The sequence below is a fragment of the Camelus ferus genome, chromosome 2, assembly GCF_009834535.1.
Source record: "Camelus ferus isolate YT-003-E chromosome 2, BCGSAC_Cfer_1.0, whole genome shotgun sequence".
NCBI classification, from domain to species: domain Eukaryota; kingdom Metazoa; phylum Chordata; class Mammalia; order Artiodactyla; family Camelidae; genus Camelus; species Camelus ferus.
In genome coordinates, this window is record NC_045697.1 from 99,873,934 (window position 1) to 99,892,426 (window position 18,493).

The following is an 18,493-nucleotide window of genomic DNA, read 5'->3' on the forward strand; positions in this document are numbered from 1 at the left end:
AAGATGAAGCAAGGAGTTTGATGGGGAAGTACAAAATAAACTTGAAGAAAATAGAGAAGGGAATGTTAAAAACAACAGCTTAGATGCATAAAAAAGAAAACATGAACACAATAAAAATAAAGGATCAACAAGAATAAAATGTTGTTTGAAAAGACTTAACAGTATTGATAAACACTGAGGCTCCTGACTAAAATTTGGTCAAGGAGGAACAACTTGTCACTACTGCCCATGCCAGACCAGGATCCCAGCAAAGAAATGAAATTTTATGTTTCCTTCCTTGTTCTTGAAACATGCTACTCTAAGGCTGTGGTTGGCCTTAGTTTAGATTCTCCCAGAGTCAGCCATCAAAACAAGGATTGTAATTCATTTGGGAGGTGACCCCAGGAAACCCTGGTGAGAGAGTGTGGAACTGAACGAGGGACTTGAAGTCATCCCTGAGCAGTGTCTGAGGTAGGCAAAATACCACTCTGCCACTGGATTTCGACCCCTCAGAGGAATTCCACCTGACAGCAAGGGGCCTGAGATACTCACACCAACTCCCACAGTTACTGGTCAAGGGCTGCTCCCAGGGGTGTGTTACTTGCCCTGCTCTTCTAGTGCCCCATGCACAGGTGGGCAGGGATGTCTCCAGTGGCCAGAAGACCCTAAAAAAATACAGGTGCTGACATGTTGACAAGAAGTCAAGCCAGCGGGCACTAAAGTGTTCTGAGCAAAGTGATACCTGCAGCACACAATGTCTGCTGCAAGACACGTTCACGGTTAACACTGTAACAACTGGCTTTGCTGGAAAGATGCCGTGAACATTCATTTTCATCTCAGGCTGTTCCTCTAACCAAAGGTACCTTCTAGCTCTAAAATTCTGTGATTCGAGGACAGATACAATGACTCTAATAACAACAATGCCCAAATGAATATGGTGTCTTCGATGAGAGGTTGTCTTAGATGCCATAAAATCGACTCTAAAAATTAAAAATCTGTACTTAATAACGTTTAAAGTAAGTTTATGCCTATTGATTCTAAAGACCTTCCCTTGCTGTTTGGGCAATTTTATAATCTCGGTGAACTTCAACTCTTACATTCACTATAGACCCAAAACGACAAACTAAAAGGTATTAGCAATACTTTATTGAATGTATTAACTGACAACTGGGTTAATAAAAAGGAGACAGTAATATTTTCTTTGGTAACTTCATTTTTAAGTATTTATAAAGTGCATCTCACTCAGTTTTTCTTTTCCATCAGTTTGCATTAATAATTAAAACATTTTAAAGTTCTTCATATTCAATTATAAAATCCCTCCCATAAAAATGGTCAATCACTAGCAGTAACTTATCTAGATACTACATTTGCCAGTGTGTATGCTTTCCCTTCCTTAAAACACAGAATAAAAGTCAAAAGAAATAGGTATTAGTTTTCCTTTGAAAAAAAGAAAAATAGTCCAAAACACTCTACCAGAATTCCCTGATCTTTTTAGGGTGAAATAAAGTCAATAGGTTTGTTTGCTTTTTAAAGTTATGCAGTTAGCAAAGATGCCCACTGGTCTGTTACATCCCTTCACTGAAGATGATTATGTGGCACAGTCCACGGTCTGCCTTGACTTCATCAGTTCTCGTTTCAGCTGTTCAAAGCACACAAACATAATGACGTTCCAGGATCCGAGTCGCCAGAAGGAAGGTACAAATCTGGAAAAGTACATGTCAACATTCCGTTAGTTTGCATGAAGTTCTCAGAGCTATTACAGTACCGGCAGTTCATGCGTCTCCTTTCGCCACTCTTCTCCAGTGCAAATGCTCAGAAGTACCTATTCTTCATCTTTCCCTCCTCTGCCTAACATGAAGTTTCATCTAGATGCCCTATCCTGCATCAGAACCATACCCAGGTGATCACATCAGTACAAACAGTCCCACCAAACCAGAGCTTGTCTCCTTTTTCGTGATCTTTTCTCCTTTTTTGAGAGAAAAGGAAATTTTGTGTCTTGCTTTGCTTTCTGAAGGGGAAGTAGGAAACTTTAGAAGAGAAAGTAAGAGGAGAAAGCAAAGTGATGAGTACGTAGGACCATTTTCTGGAGTCAAGAAATTAATGCCAAGTCTAGATCTTGGCGATTCTTGTCCTAAGATTCTCAGGATCTAACTGCGTTTTGTTGTTGTTGCTCTTATTATTTTTAAGAATTCTGCCCAACTGCGCAGGCCTAATGATTGATTTCGAATTCCTGTTCACAGCAATGAAATATTCCAGAAGAAAAATGTCATCAGTTCAGTCTGCCTTGTATAGATATTTTAGAAATCTGGCCCATAAAAATCAGCCCCAAAGATTTTGGCAGCTCTCTTAACATTTCTCCTGACTCCTGGATGTGTGTGTGTTGTGTGTGTTTTAACTGTGGTAAAATATACATAGCATCAATTTATCATTTTAGCCATTTTAAGTGTATAATCCAGTCACATTCAGTATGTTCTCATTGTGAGCAGTCATCATCACTCTCCATCTCCAGAACCTTTGGTCATCCCAAACGGAATCTCTGCACACATTAAAAAACAACTCCCTGCTCCTCCACCCCTCATCCCCTGGTACCCACTGCTGCGCTTCCTGTTTCTATGAATTTTACCTCATATATGTAGACTCATACAATGTTTGTCCTTCTGTATCTGGCTCATTTTGTTTAGTATAACATTTTCAGAGTACACCCTTGTAGCATGTATCCCCCCAGAAGTTTTTAAATTTGAAAAAAATAAAATTATTGTTAAATGGCTACTGATTGATAACTGATACATCTATTTTCAGTTAATTTTACAATATATTCCGTTTGTGTTAATGTGTCGTAAATGCAGATTATGGTGAATTAGCAGCTCTTGTATAATGTGTGCCATGCATTTATGCTTATAAGGTTTGAGGCATTGCCTTACAATTTTTTAAGTTCATAGAATTCTGTTATTTTACCACATGTAATCCTTGTGGAGTATACCCATAAATTAGTTCATACTATATTTTCTTAAGAAGGTGATTATAATATTAATATAATATTGCTTTATGGAAAAATATGATCCATTATGTGATAATAGTTTCTAGGTAAGTGTAATCACCAAACTACATCGTTTTCTACATAGCTTTTCTAGATCAATAACAATGATTTTTCTCTAGTTTTGCTTGAATACAATCTAAAAAACAGGGCCTATTAAATTAAAATAGTGAAAATCAAATCTTGTTTTCTCATAGCCTTCTATTATGCTTTCCTTCCATTTTATACTTCTGCCCAGGGAAGGCAGAATACTGTCTACATTTCCGATAGTTTAAGACCAAGGAGGAAGTCACTGGCTTTGAAAGAGCCTCTTCAAAGCCTGGGAGAATTTTAATATCACAGCTTTAAATTTTCTGGCACAGTGGAATTGGTGGATTGGAGAAATTTATGGCGAGGAAAAGTAGACACTAAGTGTACTGCACATACTAAGGCTGGTCAGCTAATTGTCAATTGTTTAGACGAGACAGCACCCCGCAGCACACAGATACCCTGACCACAGCATTACAGATGCGGAAGACCTACCCTTTGAAGAAAGCCGATGGTCCTTCCTTAGTGAGCATCGTCATTGAGCAGTTGGGCACACTTGGTGGAGAGTTAACAAACCTGGTTTTCACCACATCCACTGGAGAGGACAGAACGGTTGTGCAAAATCCAGCGATAACAGCGGACACAAAGTGGCAGGGCACGTCATCTGAAACGGACCAATGAAACAGGTCAACACCAGACTTTGGGAGGGGCTTCTCATTTTCAGTTATCAGATCTTTGTAAACCTTTGTAAACCTCCTGTTGTAAACAGGAGATCAACACAGATGTCTTATCAATAAATACAATAAGGAAGGTTAAGTATAAGTACCTTACATTGTAAGTGCTTTAGGAAAATAACCTGTCACTTTTCCCTGTGTCCTTAGGTCATGACATAATGCTCGATACATAGGCATCGAATACTTTTTTATTGAATTAAAGTCATTGTCCAAGGAGAATTTCAATGTCTCCAGAACCTGTTAGAATAAAAACTTTAGGAACCTATTCAATGGTACTGTTTTTTTGCCGAAACCACTGAGGAGCTCCTTATGTAACTAGCTCATCTGGACTTAGTGTAGGGTGGACTCACTTCCTGAATTCTGCTTTATAAAGCATAAGATGCTAACAGAAATCTCATCTATTAGTATTAAATGAGAATAATGCTGATGTAAGAATACAGTTGCCTCTTGGTTTTGTTGCAAAGCCAAAAACTGTTGCAGCAAAACTTCTAAAACTTAGGGTTTTAGTTATACTGTATTGTTCAAAAGTACTTAATTTTTTAAGAAAGAAAACTATTACAATTAAGGGATTCAGTATAATATGGCTGGAGAAACTCCAAGATGAAACTGTAAATGTGCTGACTTGCTGTGTAAAAAAAAAAGTTACCTGCTAATAGTTTGTTTTTCACAAGGGCCGCCTTCATCAGGTCATACGTCACTAGCTCTGTACAATTGATGATGACATTTCTTGTCAGATTGGGAGTGGTCCCTGGAAGAAAAGAAAGTGCTTAATGGCTCCATTATATGATAAGGTGCCAGTTGGATACACGTGTCTGAAGATGGTAAAATGCATCTTGAAGTGAGTTACCTTTCCACAGCCCCGTCAAGCCTTCTGTAGTGGCTATAATTCTGTAAGCATTGTAGGTTCCAGTGTAGCGAGGTTTGGGACCATGGAGATGGCTCTGTGCTTGCAGTCTGACCTTCACCACCTCTGTGGGTTGCCCAGTGAACACGGCCACGCCTCCAGTTGTGAGGCCCGCTGAGACCTTGCTTCCTAAACTAGCTGTTGTTATCAGAGAGAAAAACGATGTGTCAAGCAAAAAAGAAAAAACAAAAACAAAAAACAAGACCCAGAATGTACTGTCTTTTTAATTTAGTGGTTAATATTATTGTGTCATTGTATCTTTTGTACTTCCCTAATACTGGTACACGTGTCAATCATATGCTAAACATGTACTAAATCATAGCAGGGCTAGAAGACTTCAAAGGTGACTGAAATTTTTTAAAATAAAGGCTTTCAAGGAAAAGAAAACACACTGCCTATTTAAATAGCGTCTTAGTTCTTTCCTATATTTTGCTCAGTTCTTTCTTATCTTTAGCTCTGTTTTTCAGTATTTCCCAACTGGGAGGAGGCACCAGGGATGCTCAGTCTTCCTCCCATCAATGAGAATGTTAATGATTGGACTTCAGGGTCTTAGGAAGAACCCAAGTGGACAACCTGCCCCAATATGGGACATCAAGTGGTGTCAGGCTACAAAGGGGACAAAAACAAGAAGGAAACTAATGAAGTGATCTTTCTGTTTGTTCGCAATTTTGAAAAATTAGCTTAGGTCACTCAAGACAGATATCATTTAGTAAAATTCCAAATAGAAGTCCAAGACCCATTCCTATAATTAAAGTATGGTCAATCACATTTACACATCAAGGACATTCTCAGTCTCTCTAATTCTGTTTCCTAATCTGTATAATAGAGGTAATAATGTCTACCTCACAGATCTATTGTGTGCGTTAAAATAATATCAATACAGCACTTAACATAGGGTCTTGCAATAGGAATATGACAGATGTTTAAACTAAATTTACTGTGATAATCACTTCATGATGTATGTAAGTCAAACCATTATGCTATATACCTTAAATGTATACAGTGCTGTATCTCAGTTATATCTCAATAAAACTTAAAAAAGAAAGAAGGAAAGGAATGGAATGGAATGGAAAGGGGGAAGGAAGGAAGGAAGAAAAAGAAAGACCCCAGCAATTGGTTAGAACAGTCAATTGTGAACAATACCACCAGAACAGGCAGCTTTTCATCCTTTATGCTTCCTCTCTTGCTACACTTGTAAATAAGAAAATGCAGTATTGATCTAGAAACATCCAGACTTTATCTTTACTTTGAAAGTGTAGTGTGGATAAACTTAAATTTATATTGTTGGTATAAATAATAATTATAACGTGTCCCATAAAGTTACGTTATCCAAAGGTCATTTAAAGCAGAAATGATGAAATCTGCCAAGGTAGTCACTCATATTCACTTCCCCATCTGTACATCTCTCTGGATTGTGTGCTTTACATGGAAATGTTTCAGATACTTGCTAGCTGGGTGGTCTTCACTTAACTTTTCTGATACTCAGTCTCCCCATCTGAAAATGGGGACAGCACTTTGCACCTAACAGCATTTTTGTATGGATTGAGTGACACACAGAATCACATGCAAATTGCAGGAGGCAAGACTGTACTGTGGTTAAAAGCTGAGGTCAGAGGCCAGCCTGCCTGGATTTGAACTCTCACTCTGCCCCTTTCCAACTGTGTGACCTTGGGCAAGTTATAAAACTGCTCTATGCTTCCTGTTTTATCAAAGGATAAAATTAATAGTAATCTTTGCAGGGATGATGTATCTGAGGCACTTAGAACAGTATCTGGTTTATAGTAAGCACTCAAATAAATGCTAACTAAGCCATCAGGAACTCTTGGTATATACTCAGTTTCTTCTTTCCCTAAACAAACTCACTACAACTTAAGCCCACTCCTTTTACTCTGGTCTTCCCCAGTCTTCTTAAAGGAAATAAGCCCTTAGGGTTTGGAGTTAGGGAATTCTGGTTTTCTTCTCTTCAAACCAAAGGTTTTCAGATTTGTTGCATACTAAAATTACCAGGGAAACTTGTGATAAACACAGATTCCCCGGGCCTAATCCGAGTGATTCAGATTCAGGGTACAGGGCAGTCCTCAGCATCTGGATGTCTAACAAGTTCCGCAGGTGTTTCTGACAGAATTCACTTGGGGGGGACTTTGAATTAAATATTATTTCACAAAGTATGCTTCTTCTCCAGATGGATATCCAAATTAGGCCCAGGCCTTCCATACCTGAGTGAGTGATAAACTGCATCTGAAAAATCGATTTTGAACACTTCTTTCTCTCCCTATGAACAGTGAGTACCAAGCTAGTATTTTGGGGGTAGAGGAGGAATTTCAAATATTGATGTTTGCTTGCCAGTCTGTTATGAAGACCACTACTCTGTGCGCACCACTTTTTTTTTTTTTTTTAACAGAACTGGGTCCCGGAGGAGTCTCTGACTGTCGCCCCTCCCAGGACAGCTCCATGCTTGCTTACTTTCTTTCCCTGTGGTGAAGAACTCCTGGACGGTATCACAGAGGCCGATCCTAAGAGAGGGGAAGCTTATTTGTCTCTGGAGGCCAGCAGGCAGCCCGCTATAGAGCTTCCCTGGCCCTTCTGTTTTTGCCAGAGTGGTGATTGTTCCCAGGACACCTTTATACCTAACAGCTCGGGTGGTCTGGCATTCGCCTTGGATCTGGAAATGAGAAAGGGTACAGGTCAGAGGGCAGTGAAAATTGAGTAAGGGAGTCTCACCTGGTGAGAAAAAAAAAAATACTGGCATCAGGTTAGCCTCTGTAGAGAAACCGTTAGCCAAGATTCTTTCCCATTATTTCTCACTATTTTCAATTCCTTTTCCCTTCGCAGCATCATCTCCCCTTATCTCTCTATCTATCCAGAGAGAAAGAGGGGAAGGAGAGAGAATCTGGCTACTATGCATGTTTGAACATTCCCACTCCCATGAACTTTCCAGAAACCCAAGGAAGTAGGATCCGAAGGTGCTTCCGCCTAATTAGAAGGAAGGAGAAAGAACTTGGCTTGTAAACTCGGGAGAGGCTGATATCCTTAGCTCTTAGAACACTTAGCGCTCCCTAACTTTGGGGGAGTTTGGCAACAGTCATGGTGAACACATCCTCGGTGACCCTGTGGTTCTTCAGTTAATTTCGGAAAAATTCCAATTTCCCACCCTAACGCATCCATCCTGTGACAGGTCCAACTTTTTCAGGGTGGCCACCTGCCCTACCTAAAGTGAGAAAGGATGTTTAAACCAAAGACAGAATCAAAGAGGCGCACACACTAGGGGTTCGCTCTCTGCTTCTCCATCCCCATCGCGCTCGCTACCTGTAGCCGGACTTTGGCCGTGTCCAGCGGGAAGGTGATCACATCCGCCACGCAGGCCGCCACTCCGGCTGAGAAGATCTTGACCGCCATGGTCGGGGGCACGTCTGAGGCTGTCAGCCCCACCATCCTGACCCAGCGCGGAGCGAGGCACCGGTGCCAGCGCCGAAGGTGGAAGTTCGCCCTGGCTCCTCACTCCTCCGCGCCGAGGCAGCAAGGAGTTGGCGGCGCCGGCCTCCCCTCCCTTGCGCCCAGGCTGGCCGCGCGGTGCCCCTGTCCTCCCCGGGTGACTTATATCGAGGTGCTCGGGGGCTGAGCAGCTCCAGATCTCAAAGGACCCGGGCGTGGGCCTGACGGGGGCGTGCCCTGGGACGCCGGGCCCCGCCCACCTCCCCATCCTCGCTCGGCGCCTGGGGAGCCGCCCTTCACCTCGAAAGCCCTCGCTGCGCTCGTACCTGGCCGACTGCGCCCTGCCGTCGGCGCCTCGCGGAGCGCGCACCGCAGCGGGCACCCCGCGCCCCGCGCCCCGCGCACGCGCGGCTGCTGCCGAGGCTTCCGGCACCTTCCGCGGCGCGCTGTGGCGGGAGACCCTGAAACAAGCGCGAGCTCAGTGACCCTGGTGGAAGGTCCCGCCCAGCCAGAGCTCTCCAAGGCAAGAATGGGGCTCCTCTTACTTCTCTGGCTCCCCAGAAGCTTTGCAGGCACCCTTTGAGCTAGACTCCATTTTCCTCCTGCCTCCTTTCAAACACTAAAACCAGACTGCAAAAAAATCCCAGTCAGAAAACAAGAGCTCTCAGAACTTTTAAAGTGTTTCATTTGAATACTTTTTGTAGGAGGATATCAAATGAGATAATAAACATACTAGAAAGCAAATCTGTAGTAAATGGCTAAAGCACTATGTAAAATGAGATAATCACTTGCTCCCTTTAATTTCACGCGCAGGGGCGTGCAGAGGAGAGGACAGGGGCAGGTCGCTTGGCTCACGTGCGGCCCCGCTGCTTCCCTTCTCTGTGGCCCTGGGCAGGTCATCTGTACTCCGGCCTTTGCTTCCGTCCGAGTGGGATGTGTTTCCACATCTATCCCAGGTATGAAATCCTGGTGCTAACTTACCTATAAATGAAACCATGTAATGTGTGTTTGTTGTGGGAGGAGGAGCTGTTCCTACTTCTGCTCCTATACAAGGATTTGTTTTGAGTGTTCATTTCTCCTTTTGGTCCAGGAGCAGGGAAAATAAGAATAATTGCCAAAGCATCCCTAAGAATAGGTTGTGTGTATAGTAGGCCACCTAATTTGATGCGGATACATTCCAAGACCCACACTGGATGCCTGAAACCGCAGGGTTGGACTGAACCTTGTATATACTATGTTCTTTTCCTTTACATACATACCTATAATAACGTTTAATTTATAAATTAGGCATAGTAAGAGAATATCCAATTGCCAGTATCACCACTCTTGCAGTTGGAAGCCATTATTAAGTAAAATAAGGGTTACTTGAGCACACATGCTGTGATAAGGGTGATAAGGTGACAGTCAATCTGATAACTGGTTGGCTACTGAGTGAGATAAGGTGACAGTCAATCTGATAACTGGTTGGCTACTGAGTGACTAACAGGCAGGTTATACTGGACAAAGGGATAGTTCCGGGGGGAACAGAGTGGGATGGCATGACATTTCATCATGCTACTCAGAAAGGCATGCACTTTGAAACTTATGAATAGTTTATTTCTGGAATTTTCCATTTAAAATTTTCTGATCGTGGTTAACGGTGGGTAACTGAAATGGCAGAAAGTAAAACTGTGGATGGAGTGAGCGGGGGGGGACTACTGTACTGTACAAGAAGCCAGTCCTAAGGAGATTCCAGGGGATGTCCGGGTTGAGGGACAGATGTAGAGGGAGTCAGCGTTAAAGGTAGGTGGGCTCTGGATAAACAGAGGAGATGGAGGAGACAGTGGGTTTGTCCTCTGAAAAACCTGTTGAAATAAAGAATGCTTGGGGCAAGTAAGTGGCAGGCAGGAAGGCAAAGATGTCTGGGAAAGCAGGGGGATGATATGGGGATGCATTCTGTTGGCCTGACTGGGAAAGCAGACGATGGGGAAGGAGAGGGGGAGAGAAGAGAAACAGAGACACAGAGAGGGGGGGGGAGAGAGAGAGACAGAGACAGGGAGGGGAGGGGAGAGAGAGAGACAGGGTAAGAAGTTGGTAAGAGATAAGGCTGTAGAAGCCAAGTGAAGCCAGTTGAGAAAATCTGTTCTGAATGTGGACTCATGCCTGTCTCGTACTTTACAGATTGTCAGATGCCCTCCGTTACATGTCACATTTCATCTGGCAGACAGCTTTATGAATAGCTAGGTATGGAGTCAAAGATTTTTCAGATATGACTCTAAGTTTAAGAACATGGTAGTAGGCTCAGTGATGGTGCCAACTGACTGTCATGAGACAGTTGATAAGGGGAGGTGATTTTAGGGGCAAAGACATGAAGTCGGATTTTAAACTCTTGGAATTGTTTGAAGAGAAGGTTGTTTATAGAGCTACCATAGGAAACTGCATATAATAGGCAAAGAGTGAGAAATCAGAGCTGGGAGGTACTTGAGAGTCAGCAGTATGGAGGTGATGACAGAGGCTACACATTACATGGGAGTGAGTATAAAAGGGCTAGGAAAAGAGGTCAAGGCCAAGGGGTACTGAGGGGTACCAAGAGTTATGGTCTAGGAAGAATGGCCTTGTCAAAGGTACAATTAGGAAAGGAACAGCGTCCCCTGTCATGGAATTGTGGTATTTAAGAATATAATTAAGGAAAGATCGACAAGTGTACTATTCAGAAAAAAATGTCAAAAGAAGACAAAAACAAAGAAAAGCCTATTGGATTTGGCTCTAACATAATTGGCCCCCTTAGGGGTACAACTGTGGAGGCATTATTAGGTGGTAAGGCTGATGGCTAAGCAAAGATTTAGAATGTTTTGTAGAGTATGCCCAAATGTATAAAAGGGGGCATTATTCCTTGATAACTCTAGTGAACTTCTGCTATCAACTGGTTAGTCTCCAGCCCACAACCCAACCCTACCAACTCTACCCACTGTCCTTCACAGTGGTTCCATCTATAGTGGTTTTAAAGCATAATTGCAAATTCTTCCCATCAAAAGGTGAGGGTCCACGTCTCTTCTTTTTGCATCTGGGCAGGCTTGTGAATGCTTTACCATAGCGTAAGATAGAATTGATGCTATGTGGTTTATAAGGCCGAACCTTAAAGTCCTTTCATCTTATTCACTGTAATATTTGGAGCCCTGGGCCACCATATAAGAAATCCAACTTCTCTGAGGCTGCCATGCTGGGGAGGCCCCAAGTAGGCACCTCCAGTCTTCCCCACCAAGGCACCAGACATTAGAGGGCTGCTCTCTTGGACTCTTCAGATAAACCAACCTGCCAGTTGAATACACTAGGTAATCTCCACCAGTGGGGTAGGGCAGGAGAAGCGTCCAGCTGAGCGCTGCCCAAATTCCTGACCTGGGAACTCGTGAGGAGCAGTGCAGTGGTTGTGGTTTTAAGCTGAAACCACCTTGTCTCTTTTGTGAAGCTGGGAGTGACATACACTCTGCTTACCCTTTCCTCCAACACTACCTTCATGATGAGGAGTTGGATGCAGTGGGTGGCTGGAGGATTTTGAACTTGGACTATAAAAAGACGTCACGTTACATCTTTGAAGAAGCAGGGCAAACTAAAAGTTGTTTTGTTTCCTCCTATGTTTTAAAAAGTCAGAGTACAACAAACTAGATGATAGGGTGAAATGAGAGCTATTAGGAGGGGAGGGAATATGAGAAAAAGATCTGTCAGAAAACATGAAGGGTTGTGGGGCAAACCAGGTAAAGACACGCAGGGAGAGGGGGAGAGTGGCTGACTGATTTGAGACCACGAGGATAAAGGACAGCAAGGGATGCTGGGCACGTGAAAGTTTGTTTCCCCACCTTTGTGGTCTGAGGCTGTGGGAGAGAACAGGCTGCAATGGCTTTCAGGTAGTTCACGGGCAGTGTTGCTCTGGCATATAGACATCTGGTTAGCTGTGGCCAGGTAAGAGCCTTCTGCAGGAGTTCCTTCTGTACAGCACAGGGAGATGTGCTCAATATTTTGTAATAACTTTTAATGGAAAAAACCATGAAAACAAATATATAAATATATGTCTATGCATGACTGGAACATCGTGCTGTACACCAGAGATTGACACATTGTAATTGACTGTACTTCAATAAAAATTTTTCTTAATTAAGATAGAAAGAGCCTTCTGCAGGAGACACTAGCAGTTTATTCAGTGGTGAGTGAGACGTGCGAGGCACAGTGCCAGTACGGAAGGTCCCAGAGAAGCAGAAGGCAAAGCCTCCTGTGGGAAGACCCTGAGAGGTCACAAGAGTTCCAGGTTCTGAAAGATTCTGGATTCCAAGGGCCAGGCTACCTCACCCACTTCTGAGAGGCTCTGGGAAGTAGGAGAAAGTTTGCCCCAAGTTGGAGAGAACAGTAGGGGAGAGGGTGGCATCCCCAAAGGGTCAGACGTCTGCTCTTCTAGCACAAGAGGTAAAGCGGTAAAGAACAGGTCCGTGTCAGCAAGGGTGGCAGACCTTGTATGATGTAGCTGACAGGTGGCAGCAGGTTCCCACTGTGCTAAATTCCTATGTTCCTCTTTTAAAATTTAGAACGATGAGCTGTGGTCAAGGAGGAATCTCTGAACAAAACGTCTTTGTATTAAATAAATAAGTGATAAATAACAATGCTATGCATTTGAATAATGTTCTACACTTTTCTAACCACTGGTAGGAAATGTCATGTTGTAGTTTTATAGATAAATGGGCAAGTGACAGAAGAGACAGTTTATAAAAGAAGAAATACAACCTTTAAAATAGGGAGCTATATTTACTATCACTAATAAAAAAATTGTACCTTTTTCATCTAATACATTAATACTTGTCTCTACCAAAATTATAATTATTATAACACTTACATGTGCATTTTAAATTTACTGTTATACATATTAATAAATTATGACTATTATAACTATAAATTATAAATATGTAAAATATGGTAATTATAGTATCAGTGCTGTATTAATGATGGCACTATAAAGTCACATGATTCTTTTGGAAAACGATTTGGCAGTTAGCATTGAGCCAAGAAAATGTCCATATTCTTTGCTCCAACAATTCTACTTCTGGGTATCTACCCTAAAACCACTAGCCAAAATATGAGAAAGTCATATGTAGGATGATACTTATATGGCTTAACATTTAAAACAGCAGATTGGTGGCAGTACTAAGCTCAGTTGGGATTGCGCCCTGCGTGTCTGGGTCTGTCTGAAGGGCTGTGCATGTTTCAGCCTGTGGGTGTCTGCTGATGGGCACTGGTTGCAAGCGGGGCAAGGAACTGCCCTTAGGAGCAGGGAAACAGTAGGGAGAGGACAGGATGGGGTTTTCTGGGTCCAGCCCAGCCCAGCCCAGCCCAAAGAGAGGGAACCCCTCAAGTTCTGCATTAAGGAGAAAATATTGCATTTCCATTCTGCTTCAGGTGGTATAGCCTAGTGATTAAGAGAGCAACAGGCCTGTGTTCGGATTCTAAGATGCCTACTAACCAGGTGAGCGGGGACAAATGACTTCTCTGACCTCAGATCCTTCACGTTGGTGATGAGTATTCCCGAGTCGTTAGGTGGTTCTTATTAGGGGACCGCTCCTTGTGCTTAGCACCAGAAAAACACAATCCCCCTAATGCTAGGAGAGACTCATCCATTTCATGCCCTTAACAGATAGTTGTACAGCATTTGACAAGTGCCAGACACTTTCTAAGCACTTTACAAAATGCACCACGTGTAGTCCTCATCGCTGTCGTCTGAGGTAGGCGCTGCTGTGACCCCACTTTACAGATGAGGAAACTCTGAGGCTCAGCGGAGTTAAGTAACTTCTAGGTCACCTGACCATTTCATAATACACTTGGGATCTGTCTGACCTCCAAGATCTCAATCACTAAACAATACCCAAACTGCCTTCCCGATATATTTGTGACATGATACTTTACTGTATTTGAAGATGTATAATTGTTAAATATACTCATGTACATTTTTCTATAAGTCATGTCAAAGGTTATCAAAAAATCACATGAGATACATATCCTTTACTTGGTTTATGTACATTACCAAGGGACTTACAAAGAGAAGAATAAATATTATATCACTTTTACTCTAAAAATCACTTTATTTCATTTGATCTCAGTAGAACCTGGTGGAAGAGGTGGGAAAGGTAATATATGTGGGATTTTGAAAAATGAAATTTATAGGGATCGAGGCCCAGTGGAGAGAGCAGAGCATGAAGAGGAAGTGATTGCCTGGAGAACAGGACAGTCCTGTCCTCAGAACTTGAAGGCATAGCCAATGGAGAGTTAGATTTGCTTTGTACACGATTAAGGAAAAGAATCAGCGCTTCAGAGTGGAGAGTGCAGGTTGACAGATTTTAGATAAGTGTAAATAACGTTCTACTTAGTCCATGTGATCAGAGATGGTCTGTGATGCTATTTTTGATAACAAGTTCTCTGTCACTGCAGGTATTAAATTTCAGGTAGTTTGGTGTCATATTAATTCAGAGTATCAGATTTCTTGTCAGAAGGACCTGGATTTGAATCTGTCATGTGCAATCTATGTGACCTCATGCATCCTGTCTGTAAAGTGGGGACAGGAGTCATAATTACTGTGATATTGTGAGGACACAATGAAATAACACTAGTAAAAATCTTAGCAAAACAAGCACAGAGAGGCACCTAAAAAAGGCATAATAGGTGATTGTTTCAATTACATTTTTAAACACAGGTTGGATGACCACTTTGCAGGTTGTAGGGAACCAAAGCATTGAACTAAAGGGTTTGCTCAAAGATGTGAAAGATCCCTTCACACTGTGAGACCATGAGTCCATGACTCTGTGACCCATCCTGGGAAACAGTTACTACATAGGAGGAGCGGGGCTGGATCCCAGATCTCTTTACTGAGGGCGGCCAGGAGTGGGATGAGGGTGAAATGGGGACATTCCAGCTGAGGAAAATCCTTGTCGCTCCTGGTGCGTGGGGTGGGGGTGCTGGGCCTCTGTTCTGATGGGGAAGTGGTTACCGGGTTAGAGGTCATAGCCCAGTTCCAGGACCCTCTCCTCCCCTCACCCCTCCTCTTCCCAATCTCCTGGACAAGTGGAAATGTCAGAGTGGTGTGTCCCGCCTGGCAGAGAGGACTTGGTCAGAGATCAGTGATTGCAGCCCTGGTGCGAATGTGATATAGACACTGGGGAAAGGAGCAAAGACCAACTGGGGTTACATTGCAAGTGTCCTTGGTGATGTCTGTGGCTATTGCTTCGACACTGTTTGCCGATTTCCAGCGCTGTGTGGAAAACAGAGACCGGCCAGGGGCCTCTCAGCTGGCGTGCAGCCTGTGGACGCTGTGAGCCCAGGTGACAAGCTGTTGATCCCGAGTATTTGGGAAGGATGAAGCTCTGACACTAAGGAACAGATAGATTTTACTTCATCCACAGCATGATGCAGCAGGGCAAAATAAAGGAAGGGAAGTACTGCCCCTAAGCATTCTCACTTTGTTGTTTGAGTACAGAGTGTGAAATGCTGAGGGAGCGGGTCATGAGGAACCCACCGAGGGATTCAGCATCCCCCACTTCCCACAGTGCTGTGTCTGACGTGAGAGGACAGGGTATGTGCACTCTTTGTGCTGTGCACGCACATTTATGTGTGTGCATAGAATTCTGTAAAAGCGCTCTCTTTTACATTTTATTTGTATGTTTAAAATGATTATTTAGAAACACACATGTGACTGATTTTAAGATCCCTGATCCTCACAGACGAGAGAATAAAGCTTCCTTTCCCTTACTTTCCTGTAATCTCTAGAATGACCTTTTGAGGGCTTTCCAGAAGGCTTTCTTTGCCCAGCTGGATTTCATAATAAAATAGCTCACGTGGAGGTTAGTTTACTTAGAAGCTGTAAGCTCTAAATTGTCACATGCTCTACTCTGTTTCTTTTGAGATGTACCCTCTTTGTTTTGATCCTTTGCTAAATTATCTTGTTCTGCATTCCTTGGTTAGGTACGAAGGGGATTGGTATTTGGGGTATCTGTCCATTGGGCGGAGCTGTTCTAACATTCTTGGAGTAATTGTTTGTTCAATGAATGTCGGATTCCAGGTGCATTTATTGAGCACCCACTGCATGTACTGGGCTGAGGTCTAAGGAGACAGACACTTGAATAGATGATGATACAATATGGTAGGCACAGTGCTAGGGATGTGGAGATACAGCCAGGTGATTGGGGAGCAGAGAAGGGTGCCTGATCCAGACTCTGGGCATTTGGGAGGCTTCCTGAAGAAGATGGAGATGGATCCACATCTTGAAAAGTGAGCAGGCATTTCCAGGCAAGGGACAGGGGCATGGGACGTGGAGAGCAAGGTCATGCCAGTCAGATGAGACAGCACAGCCAAGACATGGAGCCAAGGAACAGCATAATATGTTCAAATAAATAAAAGCTCATTGGTATTTCTGGACTATCAAAGGCAAGGCAGGGGAAAGCAAGAGATAATTGAGTCCGAGATGCTCCTCAGTATTGAGGAGGCTTTAACTAGGGAAGTGACAATGTTAATTTTATACTGTAGCTAAATTTATGTCGCGTTGGGTTGAACTCTTGGGAGCTGTGAGAAGAATCTGTTCCATGCCTCTCCTTTAACTTCTAATGGTTTGCTGGCCATCTTTGAAGTTCGAAGCATCATCCCAGTCTCTGCCTTCACCTTCACGTGGTGTGCTTCCTGTGTGTGTCTGTGTCCAAATAGCCCCTCTTTATAAGGACACATATTGGGTCAGAGTCCACCCTAATGACCTCATCTTTTTTCATCTAATAAATAGTATATATATTTAAGGTATAAAACATGATGATTTGATATACATTTACATAGTGAAATTGTTCCTGCAGTCAAGCTAATTAACACATCCATCCCTTCACACAAGTTACCATTTTTCTCTTTTTCTGTGTGTGTGTGGTGAGAGCACCAGAAATTTCCAGTATTCATGTAGTACTGTTAACTCTAGTCTTCATCCTGTGCCTTAGATCTCTAGACTTACTCATCCATAGAACTGCAGCTGTGTACCCTTTGACCAATGTCTCTCCTTTTCCCCCACCTCCTCACCCCTGCTAACCACTTCAACTCTCAGCTTCTATGTTTTTAACTTTGTTAGTATCCACATATAAGTGAGATCATGCAGGTTTTTTCTATGTCTGGTTTATTAGCATAATGTCCTCTAGTTTCATCCACATTACCTAATGACCTCATCTTAATTTAACTAAATATACCTGCAATAACTCTATTCTCAAAAAGAGTCACATTCTGAGATACTGGGAGTTATGACTTAAACATATCAGTTTGGTGAGGGGGGCGCCATAATTCAGCCCATAACAGGTGCTAATGACAAGCTGCAGAAGCCTCTTTTGGCAAGTCCAAGGGTAGGTCACCCTTGGGTTAAGAATGAATAAACAGAAAAACAAACAAAGAAGAAACACAGTGGTGAAGAGGACTTCTTGCCTCAGGAGCCAGAAGAAAATGCAAGAAAAATTATGTAACCTGTTAAACATGATGTAAAGAAGACACAATTTTTTTTTAAAAAAAAGAAGCAGAAAGTCCAAAGAGAAATCATGCCTAGATGAAAATGAAAAGAGGATGAGATGCAGACAAACTGAGAAGAAAGGGACCTGTGGGAGATGAGAAAAATGCAGAGACATCAACATTTCAGGGGCCAAATGGAAACCTGATTTGATGGAAGAAATCAACAGAATTTGCTTAGGGCTACTTAATATTTTAAAAAATTATTTTATGTTTTTTTCCTTCCTATATTTTCCCTTTCCCTCTGTCTCATTCAAGCATATAGCTGGCTTTATGCTCATTGCTTTAGGAGATAAAAGGTAGGATGAAATGGATAAGGTGTCCTGAAAACTCTTCCTTCCCAGCTTTTGTTTCCAAGAACCCAAGTCCCAGAAAGAGAGAGGGTTTTCAGATAGAGGCAGAATGGCTTCCAAGACTCATAGTTGATCTCTCCCCTTCCTTCCCCCTTTGATAACCATAGTTTGTTTTCTATCATTTGATTCTTTATTTTAGTTTTCTCATGAAATTTTCCATTTAATCATTTATCTTATTAAATAAGTTAAACATAATCTTTAAAAAGTCTATGCCAATAACATTAATATCTGTGTCAATAGTAGGTTTGAGTCCACTATTTTTTACTTTAGTTCTGTCCCATAGTGTGGTTACTAATTTTTTTTTGCTTATTTTTATTGAATGCCAGATGTTGTATATGAAAAGCATACAGTCTTTGGATGATACTTTCTTCATCCAGAGAAAGTGTACCTTTTGGAGGGATAGCAGTAAAAGTAGACACAGTTTCCTTATTCCAGAGATTAAGTTTATTTCTGGATTTTGATCTTAAGACTGATCTATTTTGGTTCACATTTAATTTTG

General features: G+C 42.4%; 1 protein-coding gene across 1 annotated transcript; it reads right to left on the reverse strand.

Annotated features, from left to right (window-relative positions):
• Positions 1-1,567: 1,567 nt before the first annotated feature.
• On the reverse strand, positions 1,568-8,247 carry UCP1 (uncoupling protein 1). Its single transcript, XM_006193540.3, has 6 exons — positions 7,985-8,247; positions 7,142-7,340; positions 4,622-4,816; positions 4,421-4,522; positions 3,536-3,704; positions 1,568-1,682 (listed from the first exon to the last, which is right to left on the reverse strand). Exons 1-6 carry the CDS (start codon positions 8,108-8,110, stop codon positions 1,568-1,570), a joined length of 906 nt encoding a protein of 301 aa, XP_006193602.1. The 5' UTR covers positions 8,111-8,247.
• Between the last annotated feature and the right edge of the window lie 10,246 nt (positions 8,248-18,493).